We start from the raw sequence: 19,892 nt of genomic DNA, 5'->3' as shown, positions 1-19,892 counted from the left end.
TTGGGCACACAATCAGAATGCAAAGAAGCATGAATATTTCAGCAAAGCAAAGTTTGAGATTATAGCATTAAAACCATCACAGGGAACCACTGCAGATATAAATGGCTGTGCCCTCTGGAGACTGAGACCTGTTTGAAGAGGGTATGACTCCCACAACAAAGCACCAGGCACATAGTGTCCAAATAGTGCATTTCACAAAAGGTTAACTCTGATATGTTTTAGTAATGACTTCCCATTTCCATATTTGTCCTGTTCCTGGATGTAACGTGGGGATGGCACCAAAGCAGGGAAGGGTTCGGGATGGGAGATCTGACAGAGGTGGGGGAAGTCATTAATTGCATTTTTACATTATTGATGAGTGTTTTCTCATAGGCTTGGTAATCATCAAAGCAACCCTGTTTTTGGACTGACAGAGAGTACAGGGAAAGAGGGCCAGTGGCTGTTCATCCACAACTTGCCATAGCGGGGGAAGCTACTCATCCAACCGAAAGTGAGTGGATATTGGGTCAGATGTGCTGCAGGTCTAAATGGACAACCCTAAATATATCAGAGGGTAGTCACATGACATGGCATGAACCCTCTGCTGTATTGCATGTGGACGTCATTCATTACCATCACACCTTTTATCAAAAAGATCTGACTTATAATGGGCTCCCCTCAGAGGTGCAGACAGCTGCGTGCTGAAAGGTCAGCAGGACATTCACGGTTGGCTTACTCTCATTAGGACTCCAATGGTATCTTTAGGTTGAAGTATTCGAGAAGACAAACATAAGAGACACTGCTCAGTCTCATGTTCGGATCGTTTAAGGATGTTTATTAAGAAGTGGGTCTCTAATACTCTTATAAGTGACATGAGTAGTCAGTTGGCCACTTGAAATATATAAAAAAACTTCCTTTGCTATAAGAACATTTTGATGAAAGTTCATTAACACTGCTTGGCTTTATCATTCTCCTTTATTAGGTCCTTTTCAAACATTGATCTGCATGTGTGTAGAAAGTAGGCTGTGAGTGTGAACATAATTTAAAATCTCCTCTGGTTTGCCCTCACATTTTCTTTTCTAGCATTTGCCTGATGATCATGCTTTTCCTGTTATAGCTGGTTGAATTAACAGGCTGAAAAGTTTGAGAGACATTGCAGTTTAACACATATTAAGAGGAAAAAAAGAGTGTGTGTGTCTTTGAGGACACATCATGTAGAGTGCTTATCTCACATCATTTTCGTCTTTGTTGGAAAGGACATTACACATGAGTTATTCTGTGTAGTTGTGTATTCAGAGGAGGGAAACTGCACATAAAGCCCATACAGTCACACTGTTATTCCTCTCCTGTCTCTCTAATGGAGCTGCCAGTCATCCATTTGTGCAGGCTTTCAGGGTCTGAGAGGGGGAGAAGATAAAGTAAGTTCCAGCTTGGAGCTGAGAGGTGACAGTGACGCGATGGCCCCTTATATGGTAGACATGTTATGAAACAATAAGCGGCCTGAGGGAAATGGAAAATCAAAGTGTGCAAGGGTGAGAAGACAGAGTGAGATTGTAATAATGTGTGAGAAATTTCAAGGTGTATATTTTAGCTATATTTATACAAAGACTGGGGTTGGACAGAAAGCTTGCAATCTCTGGCTAATAAGTCCAAAGGGGATTCTGAATGTGTTAACAGAGTCACAGGAAAACAGTCCTTCACACACTCAGAGCCCATCCCCGCTGTCGGCTGTCGCTTCTGGCAACATGAAGACTAAAATAAACGGATATAGATGATTCCAGTCCTCTTCATGGTAGATCATAAGATGCACATGTCAATAATTGAGTTAATGGGCTCTAATCCAATGGGGGAATTCAACTTAGAGTCTGCTTTATACTTCTCCTTGGGGCGTGCAAAATGACTTTGATGGATGCAGTATTTTTACACCACCCACTCCTCCCTGATCTCTGACTTAGGAGGTCCTAAAGTGTCACTTCCATCTAAATGTTAATTTGAAGACTGTTTCTTTAAGACTGGCATGCTTGTTGACATGTTTTACATTTCTATTTGCATTAGACCACATTGGTTATGTGGAACGGTGAGCTGTGGTGTCGCTAAACAAAACACATTCTTTTCTTTTTCATCAGCATTTTCGAAAGAGCTTCGAAAAGTGTTTTTCTGCTCCCTCCTTGTCAACAGCTTTGTGTCCCCTTTAATCTTCCCTTGGTGGCAATGGCTGGCACTAAGGTCTATGGGAGAAAATAAGCCTCTGAGGCTGTTTAAGCTGTTGTGATCCGTCTCTAAACAGTATTGCCTATTTTCTACTCATCGTGCAGTAAGAACACTTTAAAAGATACATCAACATTCAGTTCATCACAGAAGTAATCAGAGACACTGGCAACGTGTCCATGCTGACATGCTGTTATTTGAAAATGGCTGCAATCAGATGAGTTGCGTTTTCAACCCTAAAAATGTGTTCTATTTACACAAGACCAGCCACTGTAGGTCCGTCGAAGAGTTTTTGTTTGTTGCCAAAGGATTTGTCTTTTTAATTTGTTGAATAAATGTTTTGCAATGCATTTTTCTGTTTTGTTGAGATGTGATAACACTTCATGCCAATTATATTTCCTCTGCCATTTGGTCATTACACTGCTACCACTATCCAAACCTTTTGGTTACTACTGTTTCCACCACCAGCAACTAAAATAAATACCACAGCCGCATTATGAACAGTGACTTGTTTATGATTTACCAAACAGAAATGTATTTTAATGTTATGTCATTGCTTCTGGTGGAGAATGACATATTTTGAAACACACTATTAGGTTTTACGTCTAAACTGTATAAAGTTTTTTATTTTTTATTAACAGAGGTTAATTTCACCTCTGTTTTTCTTTGTTTGTTTTGCATTAGCAGTGAGCTTGCACATTTGTTATCACATCTGAGGAGCTGCAATAGAAATCACAGAAAAATAAGTGCTGTTGTAAGAGCCGTCTGGAGAGGAGGAGACCAGGCTTTAAGTGATCTTTTGTGTTGAATCCATGTTGGAGGTGTCTGTTTTTGGAGATCTGGATGAATGATGAGGATGTAATGTACGGTTGAAAGCTCATTACTGTGTGGATGAGAGCTGGCAAAATTGCTGTAGAGCTTCCATCTCACCTGGATATTACACTGACTGACTGTGACCGAACTTGACCCCGCTCGGCTGCTTATTTCATCCTGTCCCACCTGCTCATAAAAAAAGTGTCAAGGGAAATTATGGAATCATGAAAGTGTGCAACATAGCGTGTGGGATTAGAGAATACAAGCCATGAAACTCGTCACCTGTACATTGTTTAACTGTCCGATTGAATATGAATGTTTGGATTTAGGAATTTTGTGATCTGTGTGAGTGTTCTGTGCTAATCTTTGTGAGCAAACCTAACCTTAATAGATGCAATACTGACAGAATTAACACTTAATGAACAGAGACAGTTAAGACACAAAAATAAACAAATCTGAGATGCGTCAGATACCCATGAGACAATGTTGAAAATTTCCCACGGGATTAGTGGAAATACTATAGGTAAAATTGATCTTAACTCTTTTCGATTTCAACAATGTCAGTCAAACCTGAGGGGGTTGGGTTATTTCTTTGTTCGTTACGTCCTAATATGACAGATATTTCCAATGATACACAATTAGTTTTAAGAGATTTGAGTGTATGAGCCACTACTGGCTGATGCGCATTGCATGTACATAATGATTGACAAAGGTGAGCCCTGCATTAAGGTAGTTTCAGAAACAATAGCAAACTTGCACATGAATGACCGCAGGCACTCTTATGCTCCACTCTGTCTCTATTCACAGGAGCCCAAGTCAATGAAACACATTATTCATGGAGCACGAAGCATGAATGTACTTGTCGCATTACCTTCAATAAACAGTTGTTATTGCTTTCATAGTTTGAGTGGTCAGCTATTGATCAACCCTGACACATCAAGAACGGGGTCTCTGTTGAAACAAAGCTACAGGAGCTGTTAACATCACCAGATTATGTCTTGTCTGTGATTCAGACACACAGTTCAGTATTTTTTTTCTATATAGTTTTGTATTCCTATGATAATCTCCAAATCCTACTAAATCAATGGTACGCTATATGAACAGAACCATCAGATTTGAGTTAGAGTATAGCTGGTGAACAAAGTGGAGCATTGAGCAGCCATAATTTCCCTCAGGAGAGGATAAAGCGACACACACATGCCTACAAATAAATGTTGATGTTTGTCTGTGTAAAGAGACAGTATTTTCTTCACACGTTTGCCATAACAACATGACAAGGTGATCATATGTCAATGTTGTGTCTAAAGCTTGTTCCACTACCCCCAAGCTGCTAGTCATAAACCAATATAAATGAACTCTTTCCAGTCCAGTTAGATTTTAAATTTCTAGGCAATCCTTCGTGTATTTGTTTAGCCCATTTTAAACTGAATGTAACCCACATAAATCAAAATAACACACAAAAACAATGTTGTTTTCAATACTTCTGTATTGACTCGCTTATATTGATGACATTTATTTCTAAAGTACTGTAACAAATGTGTCTATGTGGCACACCTTTTTGAATTGAATTTACATAAATATCTTAGCAGAATATAATTTCATTTGTTTCAACAGCCTCCATATCATTCTTCTATTTCTTTAGTGCATATTTCATTGAAAGTTTAGCTGTTGTTATTGAAAAGTCTTGATTTTAACAAAAGCTTCCGTATCATGTGACCCAATGTCTCCACATCAACGAAGCATTGTACACTGAATGAGTAGGACACACCTCTTTTAATTTCACCTGAGTTCACCTTACATTTTATAGGAGCTAATCGTCGTCTTACTGCTGACAGCCTGAAAAGTAACTAAATGAGTAAGAAGACAAATGTTTAACCCTTAAAGCTGATTTTCACCACATATCTTACCGACACCAAGAAGGCAAATTGATCCCTCTGTATGGTACGCTCCATCGTGAATTGTTTTACGGTTACTTAAATTATTTTTGAAACTTTGTTACTTGTCTTGTGCTTTTTTAAGTCATGAACCCTTTTTCATGAGGTATTCGTGGTGTACACATAATGAGTGATTATTCCAAGCTCCTGCAATCATATTATAATAAACATATTGAACATTTTGAAACCTTGTAAGTAATGACCATTCACATTTGCTTGTCTATGTAATTGTGCATGCTTCCTGTAAAGCATTTTGTTTTCACTGATATGTAAGGAGCTTTTACTGTGTTGTCTTTGGAGCCAACGATTGATAAAAGCCACACAAACCCCAACCCCTTAACACACACATAGAAACACACTCACACATTGGGATGATTGATTGCCCTGGGCTCTCCTTTGTAAATGACAAGTGCCATCCACAACAGACAGGCAAGGGCTGGTAAAGTGATTATGTTCATAACACACGGTGTGTTGGTAAACACAGCTGGCACCAGGTCTGTCACGCTAGACAAAAAGGCAAATACTCAGTCCATGCAAAGTATTGGATTATGTTGAAGGTTTATTTTAACAAAGGGTTGTCGTCGCTATGGCGGATGGATGAGCTGCACCTTTATCCCACCTCACTTAGAAACTGTGAGTGTCTGAACCGGAGGATGTCAGAGACGGCCAAGTAGATAACAACTGATAAGATACTCGGAGGAGGGCACTTACATCCTATTGTGAGCACAGGGAGCACATTATAAACTCATTATACATCACTATCTGATAATAACATGCATTTTAATTCATTATAAATTTGACACAACCCTATAATGAGATTCTTATCTGACTGTGCCATGTCCTGATTATAGAGAATGTACTGATTTGCTTATGATAATGCAGCACCTAGAAAGAAGTCACAGGCTAATGGACTCTGCAAACCTTTGGATGAAAAGTTCAAGTACTGTACACCTGTGTCATCGTGGTTTGCATACATTACATACAGTACACAGTATAAAAACATAAAATGTTTATATCCCTTCTCTTTGTTTTTTTACGCTTGCATTTGCTAACCTTCTGTCCTTTTTTGAGGAAATTGAAGGCAGTTCATAAAAGTTGGTATGTTGAGTCTTTATCTTAAGATTCAGTTTGTTACAAACTGTGTGAAAGTGAAATATTGCTTTGGACCTAAGGAAAGGGAGACCCGGAGGACAAAACGATAATAAGTGAGTGGCTGTCACAACATAATACTGCTGAATGACGACATTATTTGTTTCCTTCCGCCAGTTACTCATCATCTAATTAAAGATGGCACCATATCTTTCACATAGACCATCAAGCCTCGGTGACACTGTTTCCCCGTCTTCCACTCTCCCTGCCATCATTTCAACACCATCATTTCCTGAAAAGCTTGAGGGCTTGCATTGCATGATCTGTGGGATACTCAAAAAGACAATTCTTGGAAGGACATCTGTGACTCACCATGCCTTTTGGGTATCTACATCAGCAAGAAGCTGTACAGTATTGACAGTAGTGGATCAGCTGGGCATGAGCTTGAAGGCCAGAGGATTGTTTTTTACTTTTAATACTTTTTACTTTTTGTAAAATGTATATATGAAGGAATGGCATTTCAAAAATGAAAACTGAGTATAAGAAGTAGTTTAATCCGCTCCTCTGCAAGTTTTCTAAAAATGTTTAAGTCTGTTTGCCTTATTTATTTATAAAACCTACAAATCCTGATCACCCAATCTGAAGGTGGCTACAAACCGCAGTTCATCATCGGTCACATGCCTCTGTTGCTGATCCTTATTTGTCTATGCTATTTGTCTCTACACATTGTCCCAGCTCAGGCCAAGGCATCTGTTTGCTTAATATAACTGCCTCAGGTTTTAGACTCTTTAGTCAACTAGAAACTTTGACATGTCACAGCAGGAAAAGCACACATGTCTGAATTCCATTTAGGCCCCTGATGCAATAAAAATGTACTTTATTTGTCTCTTTTGGCGACTGATATCCACCCTGCATTTCTTTCCTTAAGGTTTGCACCTCAGTCCAACTGAGCATTGTAACCCTATCTCTATGCATTGCTTTCACTGCTGTTTTACCTTAGTCTACAGTAAAATATTATTACTTTCACTCTTTACTAATCACATTAATTGTGCCAGTTTTGAACACTTCAAATTGAGAACATGTAAAGCACAGTAATTGTCAATGCCATTGAATAACCATAACTTAAAGACACCTTGTAGAGTTTAATTATAAACAAACAAGTTAAATCAATTGTGTTTGTATTTCCCAATGTCACACCTCATGTATTTGCCACAGGAGGCTTTATCTACAGAATATGAAAACCTATGTTATTTTTCTACCTTGCTTAAATAAGGAAGAACCTGCAAAAAATAAAAGCAATATATAAAAATGTAACATTCACAAAATGTATAAAAACGCTATTATTCAAACCCATGTTTATTAGCGTGCAGTCTTCTTCTCTTTATGCAGGCGCGTTGCAGGATACTCCTGCTGTTATGTTCAGTGAAGTGTTTTCTATCACCTGTGCTTTATGTGTACGTTTGAACATCGGATATTAAGTAAACATACTTTCAATTTATTTTCTAAAGTCATGTCCCAGCTCAAGGACAAAAATGGGTGCAAGCACACTGTACATTTTCATCTGCCAAACATTTTATTGAATGGTCTCTATTCACTGCATCAGAATAGTTAATTAGATTCAATCCAGCCATGGCCTGTGCTGCCTCAGTGCAGAAGGGCAATTTGCCTTCACCGCCCACTCCTGAATGAAGGACTGCAGACTGCTTCCTCACAATTGTGGCTTTTGTCTCGGGCTGCTGCCATGCCAACACAATTTAACTGCCCAGCTAGTGCCTGCGTAGACGTCTAAGAAGCCTTGTGAGCATATTGGGTACCTGTCACTTTAGAGCCATTAAAGACAAGCATTATAAGCTCACGGTTTACTTCTACGCACCTAAATTCATTTTGTATGACATGGTCCCCTTGTTTTCAGAGATAGGCTGAAGGTGTATCTATTTTGTGTGACCCTTGAGTGGGAGTTGCGTTATTGCGTGGATTGACTTAATTTCCCTGTAGAGGACAAGATATTAGTGGCAGGACTGATCCTTCAATTTGATATTATTCTCCATCAAGGGAGCATTGATAGATGTCTGTCACAGCAAGATGTCGCTTTCATAGTAAGAGTTTCAAAAGACAAAAAAGAAAAGTGAGACTGATACCAGCAGTCGAGATTCAGTTGGAAATTACAGAGGGAGAAAATCACGTCTGAGATGTAATAAGAAGAAGGTGTTTTCCTGTGAGACCATACGCATACACTAGTGAGTATTCTGTACACAGGCGTAATACCCAAAGTATAGCTGCATAAACATTGACAAAGAAATCCAACAAGCTGACCTGAAAAGACCAAGCGCTGCAGTTGGTCTCAACACAATTTTGTGACTGGTTGAGGAAATGCGATTATAGAGTTATAAACTCTGCTGTGTCTCTCTCTAGTCACCCCCCCCCCCCTCCTCTTTCTGGACTAATTAGCTCCTCACCATGGTGCACCTGAACCTGTCAATTAATGTTTGTGGAGACAGACAGGAGAGCACTCGTCTGGATTGACTTAGTTGTGACCCTGACAGAGATCTGTTTTCATGCCGATGATGTTGTGGCATTATGTGTCTGTTTAGACTATATGCAATTTGATCACATGCTTCAGCTTGTTCACTCTGTAGTTGAAATGCAGGAAGGAGTGTGCACACACTTTCACTTAGTGACACATATTTGTGACATCTATTTCTCATTACATATCAAAATGTATGCCTGTCATTTTCCCCCCCAATCCCATAAAAGCTTTTTAGACTTTTTATATTTGAATGTGTTTGGATGTCTTCATATACTGAAATCCAGCAGATGACTCATTCAGTTTAGCATTTTCATGTCTGCGTAACAGCTGAACTCCTACAGTACAAATATTTTGTTCGGGGTCAGTTTGCTGACATTTTAGATTAAATATGCTTGGACATTTAGTGGCTAAACAATGTGAATATACCGTTTGCTTGTTATTATAATGCAAGTATCCCAGATAATGTATTTCCTGAGCCTTCCATCCTGAAACCAATATGTCATATAACTCCGAATTGAAATGTCCACACAGCAATTATAACATTCCTTTTAATCCTTTTTGTGTGTTTTGCCTTGTTTCTCCCCCTTGAACTTGTCCAGACCAAGTAAGCAACAACTTTGGAAAGCTTATCATATTATACCCAGAAGAACAACAAATATTGCCATCAATACCAAAGATAGGTGACATAATATCTACTTTTGCGAATAAAATATGAATATGCTGCCTTCTTCTCTCTGTAAAGAGTGAGAGAAGAGAGAAGAAGGCATCGGGGAACATAAAAAGGGGTAGACCAGAGAACATGCCCTCTCCTCTCAGATGCAGACTTCTATTTAGAGAAAAGTGCAGGTACACATCTCTGCCACTCCAGATTCCATTTGAAGATCCCTCTCTGAACATTTCACCGTGTTATTGCCACATCTCAATGCATGGAGCTCTCAAGAGAAGAGCTGCTGTCTAGTGCAAAACTAGATCCATGCCATTATGCTTTAGAGGGATAATAGCATGTATAGAAAAGGGGACATGCCACAGGTGAACCACAGTATGCTCTTTTGGTCTTCTTTTCATCTTTTTGAGAAAACTAAAGTAATGTTATAAATATTTTGCACCATGGTGTAGGTTAAATTTATCATTGGGAACAAATATTCATACCTTGCAAGATTGATTGACAAAAAAAATATATTAAATGTTTTAAACTGAAGTTGGATAGTTAGTTATATCAATGGATTTAATAAATTGTGAAGATGTTTTCGAAATTCAAAGAGTATACATACATGCCTTTGAATCCTGTACATATATGAAGATTTCAGTCATTGTTTTTGCATATTTTCGACATACTTTGCTATCTCGTTATTTTTGAAATACTATACTTTGTTTTTTTATGATGTTTTCGAACCTTACTTTTTAAAAATGTATACTATATTTCAATATATGTACTATAACTTTTTTTCTGACACACCATTTTATGTAATAGTGACGTTTGGTTTTTTCCCTTTTCTTTAAGGTGCTGCGGGATCAATGGGTCATTTAGTTTTTCAATGTCTTTGAAGATTGTTGCATAGCAACCGTCTTTCCAATCTGTTCATGGCCTTTTCCCTAACATTTTGTTATATATTGTTATCATATACGCACAGAGCCATCATGGGCAGACATACTATATATTCAGATCACTTTAGATGTCATGGGTCCTCACTCTTGACTCATGTATACCTAGTTTGAATGTGTTTTTTTTTGTTTATTTTTCTGCTTTCCGTATGAATGATGAGTGCTTGGTGTGTTTTGGGGGTTTTGTCTGTTTTCCCCCTTCCCCCCTCCTGTCTTCCATCCAGCTTCCACTCACCTGATCCGAATCAACAATCAGCACACCTGCCCAAGAATCAAGCCAGCTCCAGTATGTAAGCCTGCCGCAACAGTCTCTGCTGGATCGTTGCCATACATGGTTTGTTGTGTGCCACGCTTCCAGTTTTGCAAACTAGCATTTTGCCAGTCTGTACTAGTCTGTTTGCCTTTTTTGCCTTTGCCTGCCAACCTGCCGTATTTTCTAACACCAGCTCTCCGTGTTTTGTAGGGGAATCTGACAGCCTGTTCCCTGCCTCCCTACAACTTACCTCAGCCTACCTTTTGTTGAATAAAACCACTTACCATCCCACCATCTGCATTTCCCAGTGTCTGCTCTTGAGTTCAGTTCAGAAGCCTGACAATAGATGCTTATGCTTAGGGCATCAGTAGGCCTACAAAATGACCTTGAACATAAGTGTAAAATAACAGTCAAAGCACTGCAGGGATACACAATCATGATGTGTAAATAGGTTGGACTGCTAACACTTGCAGTATGTGCTTATTCTCTTTCAAGCTATACTGCATTGTTTCAAGTGGACCTTCATTCTAGTCATGACAATAGGACCATCTGGTGGCTGAGTTGTGTAATGTCACAAGATGGAGACAATTGCTGGCAAGCTGTCACTGTGTTTGGGAATGCTCGGAAAAAGATCCCAGCTGGGAACGACATAAGGGCCGTCTATTACGAGAAATCAGCTACGCTCTCTAGAGAGCACAATGCTGCTCTTCATCTGACAGTACAATGCAGCACCAGTCAGCCTCTGCTCCTGCCTGCTACATCTGTTGCTTTCTAAGGAGATTCTTCAATATCTGATTGTGGCTGAGATAAGGACTCTTTTAAAAACGTTTTACAGTGTTCAAGCTCATATTTCTGCTCGACGCATTATGAAATCATGTTGCACATACTCAGATGGAACAAAAGCTAAATTGTACATAAAAATAAAATAAAAAATCTGCATGGACCAAACACACTCAGTATTCACTTTATAACAAATTCAAAATCTAAGAGGAGGTCACTGATTTTGTTTCATCCTTCCAAAAATCCCTCCCTATTTTATAATCTGACTTCCTATTGAACAGTGTCGTTGTCATTAGTTTAGCTTTAGAAACGAAAACAACTTCTTTTACTGTATGGTGGATTTTCTCTTGAAACCAAACATAAAAATTAATGAAATAAATATGAACTGGGATTAACTGACTGGTCCTGTCTGGACATGTATTAAAGATGCTGTATGAATGAGCTATGACATTTGATAAAGTATTGAACCAAACAATGATTGATTTAGAAAAACTCTGAAGACATTTGTTTCATTAAATGATTTATTGACATTTACTTTTTTCCCACCATGGTTTCTCTTGATACCAATATTATTTACCATAAAGTTTCTTTTTCATTTAAATTACATTTATAATGTTTTAGTCACATACACATTTATTGTTAAATCTTCTTATTGCAATAAACAAGAGTAGCCAGAATGAGTCAGGTATTGCTACAGTTCGCCATACAAATTCTTTGTCCCCTCTGACAATGAAATTCAAAAATAACTTTATTGGCAAGACAAAATTACACCAAAGCCTCTCCATCTCTCCCTGTCTCTCTGATATGAGAGAGGCTGAGGGCAGAATAAGGCTAAGGCTAGTAGCCTAAACACAGCTAACATGAAATACCTTCCCAGAAAGTAGGAATCTAACATTTATTTCCCATAATGTGAATAATGAGGATGAAATAGTGGGAATAACCACAGTGTGAACATATCTGCGGTGCTGCTACTTGACGGACCTACCAGGGACAACATTACACTGTTTTGATTTGGTTTATTGATCAAGAATCGAGAATCCAGGATGACTGATCAATCTTTTCAAAACAAAACATGCAGGTTTTTTGTCTCCATTATTGTGTTAGGCCACTTTATAGCTCCAGGTTGCCTTTGTCTCAGATTGTAGGGAGGTGGGGATAAAGCAGGTCCCAACACACACTAAAATACAAATGGTACACACACCAACAGGAAAGAGAACACGGATCCTGGAATAGTATCTTACTCACAAAATGAACTCACTGAAGTGTTGTTCAGCAACAAAAAGAGCACAACGGTGGAAGCTGACACCAAGTCAGCTTCTTCTTTAAGTCATGGCATTTATAATGTTCCTCAGGATTTTCACTTTAACCACATTTCTCACACACACACACACACACACAGACAAAATGCAACTTAGATTCGACTAAAAATAAGCATGTTGAACAATTCTAGCTTGAATCCCTTGATACCTGGTGTTGTACCCTGTTCCCCAAGCAGTGATTACCAAAGTAAAAAGGCCCTTTAATATGAAGGGTCGGTCCCTAAGCCCAGCTACACCCCCATCTCTCTGTCCCTATCTGAACCCTTTCAAGGGCTGTTACTCCTCATGGAAGAACAGAAAAAGGCTGTCAGCTGGTGTACTCCCAGTTCATACATCACTCCAGAAAACATGTCACAATGATAGCAAGTCACTCTGATAAAAATTGCTCATTGCATTGCAATATTCAGACAAAGGTAAGACATTAGAGCTCATTACTTCTCAATGAAAGGGCACAGTGTACATCTTGTTCAGCCAAGGATGATGTCGAGCAAAAAAGGTTTACTGCTTTTGCTTAGCTAGCTTTTGTCTGTCTCTCTGAAGAGTCAGGTGGTCTGCTTATACTCTGTCTGAGTCGACTCTTATATAATCCACCATCCAATAATTCCACCCTGCAGTTATTAACATTTGCTACCTACAAAAATATTTGTATTGTGATTCCTATTTTGCTCTTTTTTATGTGTGATAAATGCAAACCAACAGTCCGAACCAAACAAAACAAAGTGCTCACCAGTCTTTGTAAAAGAAAACAAATCATGGTGCATTTCATGGCTTTCACTTGTAAGACGGAAGTATCGGTAGGTGCTTTGAGCTGGACGTCTCGACTCGCAGCCCTCGGAGGCCTTGCTGGGCTTCTGGCTCGGTTGTCACTCCAGCTCAAGATTATTTTTTCCAAGAGCGTATTTGGCTTTCAACTTCCTCTCTTTAATTTGTTCGCTTTGAGAATTATGGTTGCCACTGTTGATGTGCCCCCTGCTACAGACTCATGTGAACCTTTGGTGATGGGGGAGGTGAGAAAGAGGAGGAGGATGAGGCAGCTAATGGAAGAGTTCAACCCAATGATGCAGTAGCCTGACCTTGAAGGATCTTATAACAAGGCCGCATGCAAAAACGTCATAAATACATCAGTACAGAGGGTTACACCTAAGTCATGCCTCCCCACCTACACAGTGAAGCAGCCTGCGAATAAAGACCAAGGTTATGTGAGGATGTCAAAAACTTTCCTTTTTATGGCTTAATATGAACTGACGTCTCACCCAAAAAAATATATGAACTGTGCTCTCTCATTCATCTCTCATAAGTTTAATTAAAAGAACAGATTCTTGCCACCAATTTAAGGTAAAAATACAGATCATGTATTGAATACTGCGGTACAGTATGTACTGATGCATCTTCTGCTGTTTCTCCCATCCTTTTTTCCCTTAAGTGGGGCCCTTCTCTGACTGATATAGATGTTGACACATGTGCCCTGTAGTGTATTTTGTTGGTACAGTCTATTTTAGAACAAAGACTTGTTTGGGCCTGTGTGCGTCTGCATGATGCCTGAGGTCAATCCATCCACTGACCCATGCCAGCCCTCCTCTCACCTCACAGTCTCAGGAAATGACGGGGGAGTGCAATACCCCACAGTCACTTTTCTGCTCTTTTAACCCCCCCCCCCCCATCAGACTACCACCTGCCTGTCAGAAAAGTCATGTTGTATCTAGCAAGGACCTAATGTCACAAAGTTGCTGGCCTCCGGCGCAGAAGGGGACATGTGTAGTGCTGTGAAGGTCACCACAGCTACATCTGCCGCAAACAGCGAAGACCGATTGAAGCAGCTACCCTACTGACATAACATTATTGTCTTGGTTTTGAGGTGCATAGGATGAGAAGAACACGTTGAGTCGTGATGACAGGAGAAAACCAACCTGGCCCAGATTCATTTTGTAACACTACATGTGGCTTAATGTTTCTTGAAAGATGTGCATGAGTTTCTTCTGTAGCTATTGAGGCGGCCATGACAGGGCCACAGTGCAAGGGAAAGGGACCAGGGGAGGTTAGAGATGTACAAGGGAGTTCAATGCATAATGAAAATGTTCTCCTCAGCTCATTCCATCCACGGATCACTCAGAGTCTTTGAAATGGAGGGAGAGTTTCTGGTAAAGGGAAGAAATACATATAATTTAACTCTGTCCACCGCTCCTCTTCCCTGCATTTATCTAAGTTCAATATTTAAATGGTTGGATTTTTTCCCCTTATCAATTGCTGTTTGTTGATCATGTTTGTATCTTCACAGTGTGCTTTTGGAGTGGCTGTTCCTGACTGGCCGAAGTCAGGGGGTGATGTGTCAGTAGGGGGAGAAAAGTATTGGCCCGTGGGTGGTGCGGATGGGCCCGGGAGCGGGTCTCAGGATGGCGTGACTGAGAGGCGGGCCTTGCAATAGGTGGTGGTGGTGGTGGTGGTGCCCTGGAGCTGCTGCACGGAGAGCCAACTGGTTCGAGGAAGCTGCAGCGGCCATTGCTGCAGCAACAGCCAAGGGGTTGGGCAAAAGCCCTGCACCCAAAGCTTTGGTGAGATCCTTGGAGAAGTTCAAAGAAGACTACAAACAGACGGGGGAGACACAAGACAAGAGAGAGAGGGATAAAATCAGTTCCAGAAGTTTAACTATTTTAACTTGTAATAATGCAGATGTTTCAGTAAAATGGAGATAATATCTTTCAGGTGAAGGTCATAATCAAAAACAGTAAAACTGGCAGGGTTTTAGAAGTAATAAAAAAAACACGCTCTAACCACTCCAAGTCCTTGTGGACCTCATGTTCTCCATTACCATAGTCTATCTAAGCTGTGTCACAGGAGAGGTTAGAATTCAACAGTGGAACTTAAAAAGTTACCGTCAAATCAGCTCCCCTGTGCTTCTTATGTCGGCTGAGGAGGGGATTAGGCTTGCCTGCCATGCCGTCCCGGTGCCTTCGACTTGATATGTGCTGGAAGGAAGAAACACAGGAACACGGCTTATTATCACTTTTGAAAAACAAAGGGACATATTAGACTCTTGACTTTTGATGTGCTCTAATGAAAAGGGTATTTCTTATTATTAAATAATGTTTGCAATCACAAAACGCTTGTAGCATTAACATGTCATCTAAAGAAATATTGGATGTAATGTATTTTAAAGATAAATAACAAATCCAAACCATTCATAAATACATGCACACTTTCTCCCTCCTACCTGTTTGAGTTGCAGTTCAGAGTTGACCCGCACATTGCAGATCTCACAGTGGAAGGTTCGTTCCTGAGTGTTGGGGTCCACCGGCCCCCCTGCCTGCTCTCCAATGGGCTTGGGGCCCAGACGAGGATACGCCTTGATGGGGCCCAGCCCGCTCCGTGCCTCCAGGATAGTTTTGTGTTTGGTACCTGCAGGCAGACAGACACACAACACACACACAAGAAAAAATAAATACAAACTCAGTGATGTCATCAACCAAGATGAAATTACATGTTTAGAAGCTAATGGAATAAAATGAAATCATGCGGTGGAGATGCATCATTATTTATAACTATTGTGTCATGCCGCTTCCACCTGTCTGAAGTGAAATGAGTCTGGACAGCATTTCTCTGCAACTCATTACAGTGAGGCCGAAGTAGTGACAGAGACAAATATCAGGGCATGAAAGAAAACAAAATGTACCTCTGGCCTGTTTCTCTAATAAATGACATATGCTCAACATACAGTACAGAGCATGCCGCTGTGTAAGGTTGTAGTGCTACGTTTCTGCCACAAGAGGGCTGCAGTCAGACAGCTGCTGGAAGATGAACTGAAAGGCCTCTAATGATACATTAATAGATTAGATTAAGTGTATTTTGATTCAGTGGAGTGGGTAAGATACGATTATGTGATGTACACTACATTAAAGTATAAAACCAAATCATTGACAGCACTGTCTCACTGAACCCTTGCTGTCAAGATCAATAATGTCGACTGTAAATGTCAAAAATGGGAAATTTAAGACCGAGTTATAATATGAAGCAGGTTTTTCTGGTGTAAGGATGAAGTTGCAGTCAGAAATCTGCTGGGCTGATCATGAAACCTGTATTTTACTCACATAATATTTATGTGATGGCAAAGCACCATTTCAGCAAGTCATATAAAACTGATGTTTTTTACTGAGAAAACAAATAAAGAGATTTTTCTATATGAGGTACGCATAACAGTAAGTAATCAAAATAGGGGTTTGAGTCAATACAGAAGGGTTTGTTTGAAACTATTACATCCAAAACACAACAGATGTGTTTCTTGGCAAGAAATAGATGGTTTTGTCTAAACTCAGAGCTCTTAATAGTCACCCTGCTATTGTTCCAATCAAGACTTCTGCCAAAATAAAACCTTACTCAGCAATTAAAAAAAGATGTTGTCATAAAAGAGGTCCACCTGCTTAAAAAAAAGGAATTTACAAGAGATTCTTAACTGTTGGGTTTCATGTTTCATACATTTAAATGAAGTATTTCTATGTGCCTTGTTTCTTAATTTGAACAAATCCCACTCCAGGGGGCTGAATTTACAAAGGAGACGGCACACAGAGGTGCTGTGACACATGGCATTCCCTTTAAAGCGGTCTGCATAGCTGCACACCAAAGAGTGTGCCAAAACACTTTATCATTAAATAATCACACATTTATCCATGGCTGAAACATTTAGTCATGCTCCCTCATCGACCCCTGCGCCTCTTTACCCACAGAGTAAAACATCTCACTGTCTTCAGCTCTGACTTTGAGGGACTCTCTGAAATCCCTTTGAACAGAGTTAAGGTTACAGTAAGAGTGAAATGGTCGGGGTGGGGAACATGGAGTCTGGGAGCTGCACTGGGGAGGAAGGGGCTGGGATGACGGATTTCGTTCGGGGGCCAGAAATGTGCTCTTGGGTTGTCTGTTTTTGCCTTTGTTCTATTTTGGTCTGACAATGGATGGCCCAGTGGATTTTTGTATTTGTAAGGTTGACTCTTAGTTTAAACCTACACACAAGCATACAAGGCATATTTGAAACAGAAATAGGCAATGGGTTGACTGGAAACTGTTGAAATAACATTACGCACACATCACTCTTTCTCTTGTTTTGTCTTTTCTGCTTTCTAATTCGGTGCCACGCACGCTGCTCGTGTCTGCATGACATATGCCTTCAGTGTTTATCCCTGCTAACACAGTTCTGATTTTGAAAAAGAGTGAAGGTGATTGTTTCCAGATTGTTTCCTACATAGACTTGTAGACTTGTAACTGTTTCAAGTCTCTGCCATTCAGGGGATGAACTTTGGAGCCAGCTGACAACAGGCTGTGATTCAGGGGCTTGTTTATTAGCTGTTATATACTGTACAGTGTTTGTGTGTGATCTCTTTTGATACTGACATGTGCATGTACTTTGTAAACATGCTAGTACGCAGATATGCAGAACTGTGTTGTTGTGAAGGAGTTAGAATGACATACAATCAATTAGCACATGATAAAGCATTAATTCCCAAAGCCTCCCGGAGGTTAATCTAACACTAATGGTGTCAGTGATTGCACTTTTATTGATTTATACTTTATCAAACCTTATGTCTGGCTGAGCTAGTTGCACCAAACATTACTCAATGCAAATGGATACAGTTACGTACTTGGCCAGTCCTTTGTTGTCTGTTGTGTCTCTGTAGTTTTTCTATGTTAGACTGAGAGTGTATACATAATAAAGAGTGCAGGTCCGCAGATACAAACTGTCCTCACAGGGACACAAGGTCAAAAAGAGAGCCAAGTTGGTAGTACATAAAGGATTAAAGTAGGCAGCAGCGGGCACCTCAGGGGTAAGAAAAAGAAAGTCTTGTCATGTGTGAAAGCTGTCTGACAGAATGTTTAAGCTGGTATTGTAGTGAGCTCAGCCACATAACATACTTTTCTCTTATTTCGTCATGCAGTGGTTACCCGTATTAACCATCCTCCTCTGCAACTTTCTCAAGTGAAAGGCTTCAGGCTATGGGGAACAGTTTTTATGCTGCGTGGTGCAAAGACAAATCATGAATGTTTGAGTGGGGGAGATTTTTTTTTTAAAATGTGTGGTTGATGTAAGTGGGGTGCGTTTGCAGAGTGCTGCTTTGAGAGAGCATGTGCGCACACAAACACACACACACACACACACACACACACACACACACACACACACACACACACACACACACACACACACACACACACACACACACACACACACACACACACACACACACACACACACACACACACACACACACACGAAGCACCTTCACAGAGTTTCAGTAGACCAGTGCTCGATTACAGAGGTTGAGCCCATCAGTGTCAAACAGATCAGCTATCTGCTGATCACTGTGGTTCTCAGTACCCTCTGCTGGCCGCGGTTAGGTCATTAGCTGTGATGGTGGCACCTATAGTAAGGGCAGCCAGATATCTGACTATCGTCTCACACACACGCAATAGTCAAAGTTTTATTAAAACTTGGAGAAACCAAAATTAACAGAAATAATGACAATGTGTGTTATTTGAAACTAGAAATGACTGAATTATATATAAATGTTTAGGAGAGGTAAACCAGCGTTTTCAATTAGTTTTAAGTTTAGTTTTTGTCTGAGCCTACTAATGTCTTCTAGTATTGGAATTAGGGCTGTCAGTCGATTCAAAAATATTTAATCGAGATTAATCGCATGATTGCCATAGTTAACATTATTTATCTGTTCTAAATGTACTTTAGAAAGGATATTTTTCAAGTTTTTGTAGGTGGATAAATATGATTGCTTTATAATTAATCGTAAATTATACACAATGTTTATTTATTATAAGTTATAATGTTATAATTATTATTAATTATAAATAATGTAATTATATTTATTCAAAACATATTCAAAATCGTTGTTTTTGCAACAATCTGCGATGAAGTTATGAACCTTTTTTACAGTGGCGGCTCTCCAAGGCTCCTAAGATGGTCGTTTTGACTCTAGCAGAGCCTCATCCTCCACAGTCTTTACTGACCTACAGTCTGAAGCCACCATTTAGCTAAAGTCCTCTGTGGGGTCTCTGAATCAGCGCAATGCTTGGTCAGCGAGTGATATTTTAAACTCGGTGTACTCCGGAGGAAACTTAATTCACTTTGAAGCACGTACATATTACCTCGGTCTTGTCGAGAAAACCACCCGGCAGGGCTTTGTAGCTTGACTATCCATTCAAAAGTGACTTTTCTTTCTCCATTTGTAGTGTGTTTCTGCTGTGATCCACAACGTTACCATGGTTTCCAGATATTTTCTTAAACTACGGAGCGGGCCCAGGGTCACAGAACGCACACGCGTTAACGCGCGCTAAAAAAATAGTTCCGTTAAAAGGAAGGTGCGTTAACGCCGTTAATAACGCGTTTAACTGCC

At 39.9% G+C, this 19,892-nt stretch overlaps 1 protein-coding gene across 6 annotated transcripts in view; it reads right to left on the bottom strand.

Moving 5' to 3' along the window:
* Window positions 1–11,716: 11,716 nt before the first annotated feature.
* znf385a (zinc finger protein 385A) overlaps window positions 11,717–19,892 on the bottom strand; it is a 53,593-nt gene continuing 45,417 nt past the window's right edge. For all 6 annotated transcript variants that reach the window (XM_063893110.1, XM_063893067.1, XM_063893076.1 and 3 more), the window contains 3 exons: window positions 15,713–15,897; window positions 15,375–15,467; window positions 11,717–15,082 (listed from right to left, as the gene is read on the bottom strand). In XM_063893110.1, the coding sequence (XP_063749180.1) occupies window positions 14,831–15,082; window positions 15,375–15,467; window positions 15,713–15,897 (530 nt within the window). In that variant the 3' untranslated portion in view covers window positions 11,717–14,830. The remainder of the gene's footprint in view (window positions 15,083–15,374; window positions 15,468–15,712; window positions 15,898–19,892) is intronic.

This window comes from Eleginops maclovinus, chromosome 1 (genome assembly GCF_036324505.1).
Source record: "Eleginops maclovinus isolate JMC-PN-2008 ecotype Puerto Natales chromosome 1, JC_Emac_rtc_rv5, whole genome shotgun sequence".
In the NCBI taxonomy this organism is placed as follows: domain Eukaryota; kingdom Metazoa; phylum Chordata; class Actinopteri; order Perciformes; family Eleginopidae; genus Eleginops; species Eleginops maclovinus.
The sequence above is the reverse complement of the archived record's forward strand: the minus strand, read 5'-3'. Positions and strand labels throughout refer to the sequence as shown.